Source organism: Typopeltis vanoorti, chromosome 4, assembly GCF_054136105.1.
Source record: "Typopeltis vanoorti isolate ZY-2024b chromosome 4, IOZ_Tvanoo_1.0, whole genome shotgun sequence".
Lineage (NCBI taxonomy): Eukaryota > Metazoa > Arthropoda > Arachnida > Uropygi > Thelyphonidae > Typopeltis > Typopeltis vanoorti.
This window is the reverse complement of record NC_143552.1, coordinates 112,629,729-112,643,987: the sequence shown is the minus strand read 5'-3', so window position 1 is coordinate 112,643,987 and position 14,259 is coordinate 112,629,729. Positions and strand designations below refer to the sequence as shown.

Genomic DNA, 14,259 nt, shown 5'->3' with positions numbered 1-14,259 from the left:
TCTTTGGAAGCCTTAAAGCCAGGAAACGTTTTTTTTTTCACGTGTGATGAAAGATCTCTTAGGCATCTTTTTCCAGAACAAGCCGGTCTCGTCTACATTAAATATGGTTTGACTACCTTCCTCGATGATAGTCTTAAGTGTCTCAGGAAAAGCAGACGAAGCCTCTTCATCAGCGCTTGCTGCCTGTGCCAGTGATGCTGTGCCAGTTACAGCGATTTTTAAATCGGCAGAACCAACCATTACTGGCCACGAAATTTTCTTCTTTGGCTGTTTCTCCAGCTTCTACTTTTAGCCTCTCAAAAATCAGCTTGGCTACATATCGTCGTTTGATCAACTGGGCAATTTTTTACTCTCGCTTGATTATCACACCATAATTTAAGCATCATTTCCATCTCACCAATAATCCCATGACGTTTACAAATTATGCTTGAATTCAATGATTGGGTATCTTTAACAGCAGCGAGAATTCTATCTTTCATGATTGTTCTTACTCTGGATTCCTATAGATCAAACTTCTTTGATAGCTCATAATTTTCATTTCGCCTTCAAAATCCTTAATAATGTTGAGTTTTGTTTCCAAAGTCAATGTTTTTCTTTTCTTGCTAGCTGTGGAAGAATCGGACCTGCTTCTTTTGGATAACATTATTATTTTTTATGTGAATTTGTAGACTATAAAAATCGTGTATGAATGGAGACTGCACGAAACACGTCAGTGCTTGTTCACAGCATTTGCGAATGCGGACGGCGCGGAAAGATACGACTAGTGGTGAGGTGTGACGGGAATACGTACATATAAGAAACCACATAACTCCGGATTCGCCTAAGTCAGGGTAGCGTAAGTTGGGGTATTACTGTATTGCAATATCCATTTCAACTGGATATTGGATGACTCTTGAGTGTTGAGAAAACTGCGAATTTTGTAATTTGAAGAATTTTGTAAATTATATCATATATTTTCCACATGGCTAGAGGATTTTTTTTAATAATAATTTCTTACCCTGCAAAGTTCATTATATGAGACCAGGAGGAACATGGAAAAGAGTCCTGGAAAACTCCCATGTAAGGAAATATGAAGAGAAGAAACTTAATATAGCATTTCCTGAATGAGCAGAAGACTTTGGATTTTAAAACCTGTAATCTTTAAGGAATGCTTTAGTTGCTTATGAATTAGCATAAGTTTAATTTTGATTAATTTTCATTTTTTTCTTCATTACTAATAATTCTCATCCTACATTTAAAACTGGAATAAATAAAAGATCATCAAAATTAAAATCAGTTTTACAATGATTACCAACCTTGAACTTCTTATTCCAGCATCTCTCTAACTTGATTCTTAAGCATAGGCCTGTAAATACAAAATAATTAATTATGTGATAAATTGAAACACAAAAGGTACGGTCATTAATTTTCAGGACTTGCTTTAATTGAGATAACATTGGCCTAGAATAAAATTGTTTGCTTCACGACTAAACAATGGGCAAACCAAATTCAATGATTCTGACTTAAGTGGATAGATAGCAGCGCTCACTTCACTTCTTCATTTTGTCACAGTTCATGTATTTGACACAAAATTATTGTTCCAACATTAACACATGAGATGGACTGCATTTTTATAAATGGGTTTCAACCTATGGGTCCTGAGTGCAGGTAACTTTGTCCCAATTTCTTAAATAGTTAAAATGTCAAAAAAATTAAAACACAAAATTGTACCTCAATTCATTTTAAACTAACACATAATTATTTTAAATAATTTGTATAAATATATAAAAAAAAAACATGCAAAAGTGGGTCAATGTTATGCTGGTATTTTTTTATTTTTTTTAAAAAGACATGATAGTTGATGTTCTTTAAAGCAAGATGACCTAAAGTTATGTACTAATGGTTACTAAAGCAGATCCAGATTATCTCCTTGAGAATCTGGGTAGCCTTTATCATGTTAGCAATGGTGTCTTCATACTCAACAAATAAACAATTCTTGATAACATTCTTTGCATGGAAGGACACAAAAATAATTTAGGGAAGTTTGTCCATGGTTAATGTTGAAATTATCAGTACCACTTTATTCTCAACCAGAAAATTATGAAGTAATATCACATTTTGTGAAATTACTTCATAGATGATTAATAAACTTTTTTGTACAACTTACAGTTTTGGAAATCAATAGGGATTTCACTGTTAAAAAAGTTATTTTTCCTAGAAAAAAAATTGAATGAACGACATAGAATATTGGTACTATTTCAGCAATGAATCCAGAGTAAATCACCACTGAAGAAAAATACTCAAGATAATATTAGTTATCTTACCATAACAATCGGAAAGCCAAATATTTCACAACCAATGAAAGCAACATCTGTGCAGAGTGATCATGCAATTACAACCCAAAAGGGAGCTAAGCATATGAAATTTTCAGTTCAGAAGGGGAATTGGGAGGATGCTATATGTGGAGCTATAAAGCCTGTATAATTATGACAAACTCAGGAAGTAGCTCAGAGTAGTTCCACAGCATAGGAAACAAGGCAAGGATGGTATCAGTGTACAGAAAACAGAATCAGACTGCATACCAAAGATCATGAGGAAGTTAAATGAATGAATAGCATCATTAAGCAGGAAAAGAAAATGTTATAGAGGTTTATATAAATAGAAATATCATCAGCAAAATCATGAGTCACGAAGCAAAAGTAAAAAGATTGACCAGCATGATAAGAAAGACAAAATCAGATTATGAAAGATAATTAATTGAGCAGGCCATAGGAAATCATGGAATTCTTTTGCAAAGTGATGAGTAAAAGGAAGAATGTAAACATAACTAATGAACACAGAAGGTGGAAAGATAACTGAATGAACACTTTGTAAGGGTTTATTATCCAGGCAAAGATAATGCAGCAACTGATATGATGGGGACCAATATTGAATACAACTCTCACTTTTTTCCCCAAAATTAAAGCTAAAAAATTGTCGTGCAAGATATATGTAGGGATTTTTGGAAAGTAAAGTTTTCAGGAAAAAACTGATAATGGGTATGACTTATCAAGAATCTCCTATTTGCTATTGAGAGCGGTTTCCTTGTGTGCATTGTCAAAGTCATCTACCCAAATAGCATCATCTTTCCCATTATTTCAAGAAAAAATTACCAATAATTTATAAGACTTGAGATACGTAATGAACAATCCTTCATGAATGACTAATGAGAAGTGAAAGCAGAGCACGAAACAACCTTCAGCAATAGTAGGCCAGTAGAGAGAGAGAGAGAGAGAGAGAAGCTATGAAGACGTGTACGATCGGTGCAGTATCAACAAAAGATCATGCAACTCAACGACAAAGGCAAGTCGACAATTGTTGAGTTGAAATGCTAATTCACTTCAACCAAATTCCATAATATCTGAAACTGTCATAACAGCATTCACTATATATTTCTTAGTTTTAACACATTCACGACAGGGTGATGTTTTGCCCATTTATCGTTCCGATGGAACTTACTGTTTGTGTACCGCTTCTGCGTCGCGTGGGCGAGCTCCATTCACACAAAGTTTCAACCCTTTGGTTGAATTTTATTGCTGCTTATCTGCATGCTGCTTCCACATCGAGCCGGTGGACAGACTTGCACACATATTATGTGGCACATTCACAGTAGAATTTTATTCTAAGTTAGCCTTTGTGATCTGTCTTAATGACATCGAAAATTTCAATTCCAATCAAACACTTATTTCATGTAATTGAAAAATTGGACAATAGTTTTTTTTAGTTAGATACTGTGTTTACCAGTGCAACATATGGTTTTGCTTGAGTCTATACAGTATAGTTTCTGTGGGAGGGAACATGTGATTCATTAGTTGGTGCTGTTTTTATCCCAGTTATCTCTAATTGCACTATTTGTTGAGAAAAATATTACACAGACTGCAAATGTCTCTGTACCTTATTCAGTGATACAATAAAACTACTTGTTTTTCTTGAGTCTGCAGTATAGTGGCTGTTGGGGGAGGGCATGTTGTTTACTGCAGGGAGCAAGTTACTATTCAACCTGACGTGAACATGTTTAAACTTTTTTCCATGTGCGAGGTATATGTGAAATTTTTTAATTTCTTTTTTTTGTAAAGTAAAATCAGGGGTGCGAGTTATATGTGAGGGAGAATTATATTTGAGTAAATACAGTAGAGAGAAATGCTTTGGATATTACAAAATCTTCATGTGAATAGTCATGGAATTAGATGGGATGTTGATTTTTGTATTATGAAAAAGTGTGTGCAAGAGAACAGTAGTTCCCAAGGGCATGGAAGGAGGTTCCACAACCAACTTAAGAAATTATAGATTGAAGAGTAATCCTGAGTGGTAGTGGTTAAGTTATTAGAAAAGTTGGTTAAGGCCAGAATTCAGGAATGAATGAATATGATACACTACAGAGGACAGCACAGTTTTGTGAAGTGGGGGGGGGGGGAGATTCTTGTGGAAAGCCACTGATATATGTTTATTCTAGGATAAGCTAGATATGAAAGTCAGCCCAAGAAGAAAAAATTGATCTTGAGTAGAAATCTGAACATTATCAAAAACAAAAAAAATAAGAGGGAGTAAAGTAGGATATTGCTTCTGGGTAATAAGATAGGACTGCTTTGATAAGTACTGGAGTTCACTACATTATTTTCACACCACTTGAGAATCAGTATTTAAGATATTATTACAGATCTTGAAGCTTGAATCATTTGAGTACTACAAGGTTTATCATATAAGGAAGAGGAATGGAGAATAATTTTATCAGCAAAACTATGAAGAGAATTCGAACTTAGAAGTTACTGATGTATATGATGAAGAACATAGGTAAGAGTATAGAACTCTGAGGACATGTCAGCATTGATAAAGAAATCAGATGAGAGGAAGTCATCCACCATGATATAAATTGAACTGCCAGAGAGTAAGCTGGCAATCCAATCACAACCATATGAGTTTTTCAAATCTTTCCACAGTTTGTGTCCAAAGGTGGGTAAGGTTTAGCAAGAAGTTTTCCTCTATAATGAAAATAGCGAATCACATTAGTGATCACTGATTAACTAATGGGCCTCCAGATGGTGAAGAAGCTCGTGGTTGATATCCTTCTCCATCACTCACTGGCATATTGAGGTAAAGGCAATGGAATGATAGATTGCTGACTTATCTTCCTTTTTTAAGGATAAGTTGGATAAAAGCTTGCTTTCATGCTGTTAGGTAGATGCCAAATGTGTATGACAGCTTATGTGATGCTATGGATTAAGGCAAAAATTATTCAAGAATCCAAAACAGGACTTTTGTCTCAACAAAAATTCAAATCAATCAAGTATAATGCTTTGAAAACTGTTTTATATATCTAAACTGAATTTGACATAGCTTGTACAATACAATTTCACAATGACTGCTCTTTAATGAAATTCTGACATCTGGAAAAACTCCTACAAGAGTGGAAATGCAGCACCACAACATAACAGTGGTATTTAAAAAGGAAGTAGCATATCATAGGCTACCATGCATTTTTGGGATGAAAACCTAGGTACCAGAAATGTTATTAAGGACTAAAATATACAAAGTAAGTTATTTCGATGACTAGCTTCTGTAACAAGGCCAGCATAGGTCTGTTAAAGGGAGATCTAATTTTAGTAATCTAGTCAGTCACATTTTATAAGGAGAAAAAAACTATGACTGTGAAAAGGCATGTACATTTTAATTTATTTTTTCAGGGAGGGGAGATATTAGTTCATGCAAATGATGCAAATTTGAATAGTGGTCATTGATAAAGTTGATGACGGCCCTCAAGAAGTTTCAGACTCACAAGGGAAACAGATAAGTAGAAAATAATACTTTAATGTGTCTAAATACAGTGCTACACTTGGGAATTCAGAACAAATGGAGAGCAGAGTTCTATACTGGCTTGATTGTACTGCAGGATACAAGGATACTATCACCAAAATAAGATAAAGGGTTAAAATATTGAAATTCAAGACATATGTTGTAAAAGGTAATAAAGATGATGCAAAAGAAATGCTTTAATGTGAGAATGATAAGAGACAAGAAAGTCATAGTGCTATTGTATTAGGACTTAAACTATCATACAGTTAGATTGCTGTATGCAGATTAGGTCAGTTTGATTTTGAAGACACGAGGAAACCTGAAGGGGAAATAGAAGAGTTTGGAGACAGGTAACAAAAGCAATATCAGAGCTGTATTAGAATATTAAGTTATGAGGAGTTTACCTCAAATGATACCAGTGTGATCTTCTAAAGAGAAAAAGGAATGGGGAATATGAACAAGTGGTCAGCAAATTCCTGGAAATTGTATGATAGTGTAAGTTATATTTGAAAAGAAATTATGTTCTCGTTTTCATTCTTCTTTTCACAATCATTAGCAAACAAAAGTCTGCATGCAAGTATCTTCATATCTTGGACAACTTGATATCATCATATCAAGTTGTCAAAGTATCCCATAATGAATAACACCCTCTTCACTGGTGTGTGTATAATGTAAGAAAAATTCTCTCTCTCTCTCACACACACCAGCCTGATTGACCAACTTGATAGCATATTCATAGCCCAACATATTATGGGTTTGAATTTCACCATGAAAATGAAATTTTTTAGGTGGCAGTCCTATTTTAAGTCCATGGCATAGCAAGATCTGTATGATCAATTAGAAACAAAAGGAAGGACAGAGAAAAATTTACCAACTAGTGAAATGTAGAAATAAAGCAGCAAAGGACATCTTATATGTGAGGCAGATCAAAGACGCTGAAGGAAGAGTATTATGGAGGGATGTGGACATAAGAAACAGCCGGAGAATGTACTTTGAGGGACTTTTGAATGAGGAAAATGCAAGGACTCACAGAGAAGATGAGCAGCCTTCTGAGGGGAATGGTGCAGAACATCAGTAGAGTGGAAGTGAGGGAGGCCATGAAGAGGATGAGGAATGGAAAATCGGTGGGCCCCGACAGGATTCCAGTGGAGGCATGGAAGACACTGGGGGAAGAGGGAATTGACCTGCTGTGGGACCTGTTCATGAAAGTTTGCAAACAGGAAAATATACCCGAGGAATGGAGGAAGAGTACTCTTGTCCCCATCTACAAGGGTAAAAGGGATGCACAAGACTGAAAAAATTACAGAGGAATAAAGTTGATGTCCCACACAATGAAAATCCTAGAAAGAGTTCTTGATGGAAGATTGAGGAAGGAGGTGGGGATTGCAAAGGAATAATTTGGCTTCATGCCTGGTAGATCAACAACAGATGCTATCTTTGGGTTACGGCAGATGATGGAAAAGTTTCGAGAGAAACAGCGGGAGCTACATCTGGCATTTATTGATCTGGAGAAAGCATACGATAGAGTGCCAAGGCAAGAAGTCTGGAGGTGTCTGAGGGAGAAGAAGGTTCCGGAGAAATATGTCAGGTTGGTGTGGGAGATGTACAGAAATGTGAAGACAAGTGTTTGGACCTGTCTGGGATAGACAGAAAGTTTTCAAGTAACAGTTGGCTTGCATCAAGGGTCAGCATTAAGTCCATTTCTGTTTAGCATTGTGATGGAGGTGGTGACAGAGGAGGTGAGAGAAGATGTGCCTTGGACAATGTTGTATGCAGATGACATCTTGCTGTGTGCAGATTCAAGAGAAGAAGCGGGAACTAAATTGGAAAGATGGATAAAAGTACTGGAAGAGAGGGCTATGAGACTGAGCAGAAGTAAGACAGAGTATATGTGTTGCACAGTGGGCAGCGGCTAGGAGACAGATCTGGAGTTGGAAGGAAATGTCATCAGGAAGGTGAAGGACTTTAGATACTTAGGTTCAACAGTGGAAGAAGATGGAGGAGCTAAGAAGGAAGTGGGATGCAGGATACAAGCAGGTTGGAGGAAGAGGGAGATGGCTGGAGTGTTATGCAATAAGAGGGTGCTGATCAATCTGAAAGGCAAAATCTATAGGACAGTAGTGAGGCCAGCTATGACGTATGCTATAGAAACTGTGGCCCTGAGGAAAAATAACATCAGCAGGATGGAAGTGGCAGAGATGAGAATGCTTAGGTGGATGTGCAGTGGGACCAGAAAGGATCGTCTGAGAAATGACTATGTGATGGGAACAGTGAAAGTTACAAACTTAGGAGCGAAGATACAGGAGGCAAGGTTGAGATGGTTTGGTCATGTGACGAGGAGGGAGGACGAATATGTGGGAAAAAGGGTCATGCAGATGGATGTGCAAGGAAGGAGGAAGCGTGTGTGGCCAAAGAAGAGATGGAGGGAGCTGGTAGAAGAGGACTTGAGGATGAAGAACTTGGATGTGGTGACAGCCCAAGACAGGAGTATGTGGAGGAGACTCATCATCAACAGTGACCCCACTTAAGTGGGAGAAGCTGCAGAAGAAGAAGAAGAAAGATTACTGTATGCAGATTAGGTCACTTAGATTTCAAAGAGTTAGGTTTATGGCCTTTATTTTAATAAAGCACCTGTGAAGATACTGTGACCCAACTCAATAGCAGGTTATAATTCTTTTATGGATCTAGCTCTCACTAATGAGACCCTTAATAAAGGTCATAACTGCCAGGTAGTGGCTTCCGATAGTGCATGACAGTTATACCTGCCTCAGAATGATGCATACTGTGCATTATTATCACACCTTACATGAAGTCAGCAGACTAATCAAGGGAGGTTCAGTCAACAGATTTAACATATTGATTCTTAAAATACTTAACACTCCCTGGATTCATAACATATGCTAGTCAAGTGTTCCATTCACTCTGTTCTCCATGCAAAAAATCTACTCCTCATACCCTTCTCCACTACACTCTTATATAACTTCCAGGGACAACCTTTGGTTCTTCCCCTCTCAGCTTCTCTTTTTTATAATCCCTTCTGTATTAATCTGATAAAATCTCCTCACTAATTTAAATAGATGATAGGATTTTAAAGAGGTGATAGGATCTCTATCCTATCATCTCTTTTCATCCTATCCACTAACCTCTGTAATTTACATTCCTTTAACCTCTCTCTCTCTCCATAGCCAACATTCCAGAATCCTGCTCTTATTCTAGTCTTGTCTTTGGGTCTTCTCTAATGTTTCTACATAACAATGAAAACTAGGTGACAAATCTGAGCATAACAGTCCAAGTGTGATCTTACCAGTACTTGATACAGTGGCAGCTTCTTATCTTTAAATATCAGTTTATGTGAATGTAGTATTATGGAATACTAATACAACTTGATGTACAGTTAACTGCTCTACATATACAAGTGTCAAGTTGTGAAAATACTTCACATGCAAAACTGTTTGCTCATGCTTAGAAAAAGTAAGAATGAAAAGAATATAATTTTCAGGTATAATCTACTTTCATGTGAAAATAACATTCCACAACTAAGTACATGGATGTCATTAGCAAAGAAGTAGACGATTTTCTACTTCTCTGCTAATTTTCTAAAGAAAATGACTTTAAATAACGAATTCCCTCCAGATGCTTTCAGGGTGCCCACCAAATGTCACTCCAATTCCTCCACTCTCTAAATATGTGTAGCTGCTGTTCATTATCCATATGCAGTTCAATTCTAAACTTACTGAATCAATTTTTCATCCCTTCAACCTCTGCTCTTTGTTTCTAAACCATTTTCTTCAATGAGTACAATCTCTAGCTTTTCAAAAAATCCATTAGCAAAACTTCTCATTTTCCTAATCATCTGAAAATACATAATACTATTGTTTAAGTTAAGGGATATTACATCCCATATAGTTTCTTAGCCGAATAAGAAACTCAAAGAGTTTCATGCCGAAAAATTATATGCCGAATATAGTAAAAACTATATATATATAAAGTTTGGCGATTCCAAGCATAAGCAAATACCTGGATACTGCAGCACTGATCCCAAAGGGTAGTGCAAGCTGGGGCAACTCGTGGTAGAGGTGGAGCGAGCTCCGATCACTATTCTTGATATTTGCCCATAATGTGAACTTAGCTCCTAGGAACTGTATTTTTGTTCACATTATGAGAGAAGGTCACTACCCAGACCGGTTTCGACCTTTATTGAGGTCTCATCAGTGAGTAGCCAGACCTAGTTAATATCAAGTTTGTAGCGAACAGAACTTGTACCCCTACTACGAGTATTGCCGTGAGGTGCTCTAATAAATTATTAGATATGTGAAGAGCCAAAGGCTTCAATTCGGCGACATATAACTTGTTTAAGTTAAGGGATATTACATCCCATATAGTTTCTTAGCCGAATAAGAAACTCAAAGAGTTTCATGCCGAATATAGTAAAAACTATATATATATAAAGTTCGGCGATTCCAAGCGTAAGCAAATACCTGGATACTGCAGCACTGATCCCAAAGGGTAGTGCAAGCTGGGGCAACTCGTGGTAGAGGTGGAGCGAGCTCCGATCACTATTCTTGATATTGACCTTCTCTCATAATGTGAACAAAAATACAGTTCCTAGGAGCTAAGTTCACATTATGGGCAAATATCAAGAATAGTGATCGGAGCTCGCTCCAGCTTACACTACCCTTTGGGATCAGTGCTGCAGTATCCAGGTATTTGCTTACACTTGGAATCGCCGAACTTTATATATATATAGTTTTTACTATATTCGGCATGAAACTCTTTGAGTTTCTTATTCGGCTAAGAAACTATATGGGATGTAATATCCCTTAACTTAAACAAGTTATATGTCGCCGAATTGAAGCCTTTGGCTCTTCACATATCTAATAATACTATTGTGTTACAGGTTTTGTGAATATGTGGGTGTGTAAATGACTAAATTGCATTCTGTATAATGCTGCAGAAGTTAAATGGAACATTCAATGACATTTTTTTTTAACTTGATGGTCTAGAGCTGTAATATAAATAACACAGTTAAAACTTGCAAAAGGAAACTCGGAAGAACAAAGGTTTCTACATGTTTACTATAGTGAGCTCACTATAATTATTAATAGTATGATATAATTATTAGTATAATATTAACACAATATTATTGATATACTACATTAAGAACTTCACTATAAAAAAAAAAGTTTTCACTACAGCCAAGAACAGTCTGCCATAGTGAAAAGTTTGTCATAGTGAATTCCTTTTCAGCATAGCACACTGATGCTATGAAGGCTTCTTTAGCAACTACTGAAGTGGTATCAGGTATAGCAGGAGGTATGCTGGTAATAAGTTATTTTACACATTCTTTTGAACAACATTCAGTTAATGTACAGTACTACATACCTATTAGAGTAGCAAGGGAACAATGAGGCACTGTTGGTGTAAATTCTATTGTTATTAAGTAATGACCACTGTGTGTATTTACAGTTATTCCATTTTCATAAACTACATTCAGCTCCTCTAATGTTTGTGGTTTTTCAGGATCACGAATATCTTTGATTATGTCTAAAATTAACAAATCAAAATTAAAAACATGCATGTAACTAAGTGAATTTAAATAAGCACATATCTTAAATTATTATTATCTTCATTACAAGAAATTCTGAAAACTAATATAATGCCTTAAAAAAGAAAAGAATGGTAACTGAATGTTTCCTTTCAGTTACCATTCTTTTTTAATAAGAAAAAAGATTTTTTTCATGCCCATACATAAGCTCACAGTGGAAAACTGAACAATAAGACATTTGTGCCCATGTTCCCAATGAAAGATTTATTAAGCAAAAGATAGAATAAGTCATCAGAGAGGAACAGCTGATATAGAGAAAAAAAAAACAGGGTAGAAACAAATCCCAGACATAAATGTTTTGGGAAAATTTGGAGAAAAGCACAAAGCTAATAGCTTTGTGCTTTTCTCCAAATCTAGCAGATGACAAGCATCTGCTAGATTTCTGCTTGGGACATAGTAATGAGTAGTCTAGCACTGTGTTTCAACATAAAAATGTGCAGAAATTCATATAGCTAGAACACACATGAGAAAATTCATTACTTATAGAAGTTGCTAATAGTGATGCTTTCTGAATGACATAAAATTCAAGCATGTCATGGGGATTTGAAACAGGAGGCAGCATCTGTCTAGTGTTGAGCAAAATGAATACATCATTGAAATAGGAAAACTGTACAAGTTTTGAAAAGAAGCAATTCTTAGATGTCAAGTACAGACTTGAATACACAAGTTATTGGTGAAAACGTGAAGGCATATTAAAATAAGAACGAAGCATTAGAGAGTGAATCAACCAAGGAAGCATTTTGTGAAGCTGTCTAAAGACTAATAAAATAAGACCTTCACTTTGAACACAGTTAAAGAAGCAGACCATAAAAAGATAATACAAAATGCCTCATAAGTCAATATGTACTATTGGAGAATGTCATATGTGAAGGTAAGCTCAACATATGTTATGGGAAGAACTTGAAAAAAAAAAAACAGATTAAAACATGATAAACGTCATAAAGGAGACAGTTTTTAGCACCAAAAGGAAAATCCTCAAAGGAATATTATTATGGGCATGGAGTCAGAGGACTCATTATGAGAGGCTCATTACTCGCACAATACCTATCATACCTCTCTTTAGTTATTCATTGTCACAGAGCATTCACAATATCTCTGGTAATCCATTTGCATGATTCATCACTCTCCAAGCAAAAATATCTAATCCTTACATCCCTACTAACTACACTTTAACACAACTTCCAAAGGTGACCCTTAGTTTCCTTTCTACTTGTTATATGTTGAAAAATTTCTTTTGTATCAATCTGAGTAATTTAAGTTTGTAACGTCTCCTCTTTGCTGCCTGTCAAACTCAACTATGCAACACGCACACACCTTCAATATATCCTTATTATCATAAGGGAGCATACACAGACCTGTCACCACCAGCTTGGTCACTCATCTCAGGATCCTCCCTGCCACCTCTTCATCCCCAAGACCAAATGACTGAATCTGTGCACAATAATCAAGATGCAGCCATGATGCTTTATAAAGGGAGATAACTACTACCAATGTATTTTATTCTACAGTTCACATCTGAGCTGCTCAACTTTTATTCACTTTAAAACTTTCTTACATGTTCTTTTCAATTTGAAATTCAATTTTATTCTGCTCAAGACTAAATGGTGATCACTTCCAATTTCAAATGTTCAGTACACTCTAGTGTCCTGCACCAGTAAGAAAACATCTCTATCAACAATAACATAGTCAATGAGACTTTTTTTATTCCTTGCCTCTTCTCTTCATTGAATTTGTGCACATTTTTATGTCAGAACATGGTGTTAGTAACAACCAGTCTGTGTCCTGAGCAGAAATCCAACAGGTTATTATTATTAGCTTTGCTCTTTTCTCCAAATTTTCCCAAAATATTTCTGTATGCCTGACAATCATTTCCAACTCTGTTATTTAGATCCCCAACAATGACCACCTTTTTATTTTTCATTGTGTTAATTGCTTTCTCTAAAGCTTCAAAAATTCCTCCACTTCTACCTTAATAGAACCGTCTGTGGGACCATAGGCACAAATAAGTCTCATTGTATAATTCTCCATTCTGATATTTGCTCACATCACTACTTGATACGGCCTGCCATTCATGAAGATTAGCCTCATATTTAGTGTTGAATACTATAGCTATTCCTTCTTTTCCCTGATTGTTATTGCCTGAATATAGCATTTTGTATTTATTGTTTAGAAAGATCTCACCAGTTTTTGTCTTTTTTGTTTAGGTCATCCCTATTATGTCAATCTAGTACTTATCGAATTCCTCAGCCAACTCCATTTCTTTGCCATTTAGGCTTCTTATGTTGATAGTACCAATCTCGAACTCTGGTGAAGTTGAGTTGGGGGTGTGTTTCAACATTTGTTCCAATAGCTGACTTTTCACTGTTCGCCCTGCTTTCCTGGCAAAAAACAACAGGGGCCTTGTTTAACCAGGTGATGTCCCAGCATGAAATTCTGTCATGTTGTATCATCATTTTATTTGTGGTTTTTTAAGCCAATAAGAATGCAATTTGGTCTGCTAAATCCCCAACTACCAGCTCATCCTCCTTCATTCAGTATCTAGGTAGATACCTAACAGGGTGCACCACAAGGTGAGGATTGGACATTAGGTTAGAAGCTCTGGTTGGTTCTCCGCATTACTTTCAAGGCTATGTGGGGGTCTTCTCTCAGTTATACAGCTTTGACCTTTAAGTACTCCTTTTTATCATTAATATGCTAATTAAATAGTAATAGCCTTAATACAAGCCCTGAGGGACTCCACTAATCAATCACCTTTGTTCTCCTTGATTCTACTCCACCATATAACACTCAGCCACCTTCCTATCTATGCCACTAGCCTCATATCTATTCTCATTTGCTGTAATTTA

The 14,259-nt window shown here is 36.1% G+C and overlaps 1 protein-coding gene across 6 annotated transcripts in view; it reads right to left on the bottom strand.

Moving 5' to 3' along the window:
• Positions 1-14,259, bottom strand: part of LOC150107612 (cytosolic iron-sulfur assembly component 2A-like) — a 136,318-nt gene that overhangs the window by 97,045 nt on the left and 25,014 nt on the right. For all 6 annotated transcript variants that reach the window (XR_016548249.1, XR_016548252.1, XR_016548251.1 and 3 more), the window contains exons 3-4: positions 11,191-11,352; positions 1,296-1,345 (exon numbers count right to left, since the gene is read on the bottom strand). Coding sequence is in view for 2 of the 6 variants with exons in the window: in XM_090391971.1 (XP_090248097.1) it covers positions 1,296-1,345; positions 11,191-11,352 (212 nt within the window). In the remaining 4 variants the exon portion in view is untranslated. The remainder of the gene's footprint in view (positions 1-1,295; positions 1,346-11,190; positions 11,353-14,259) is intronic.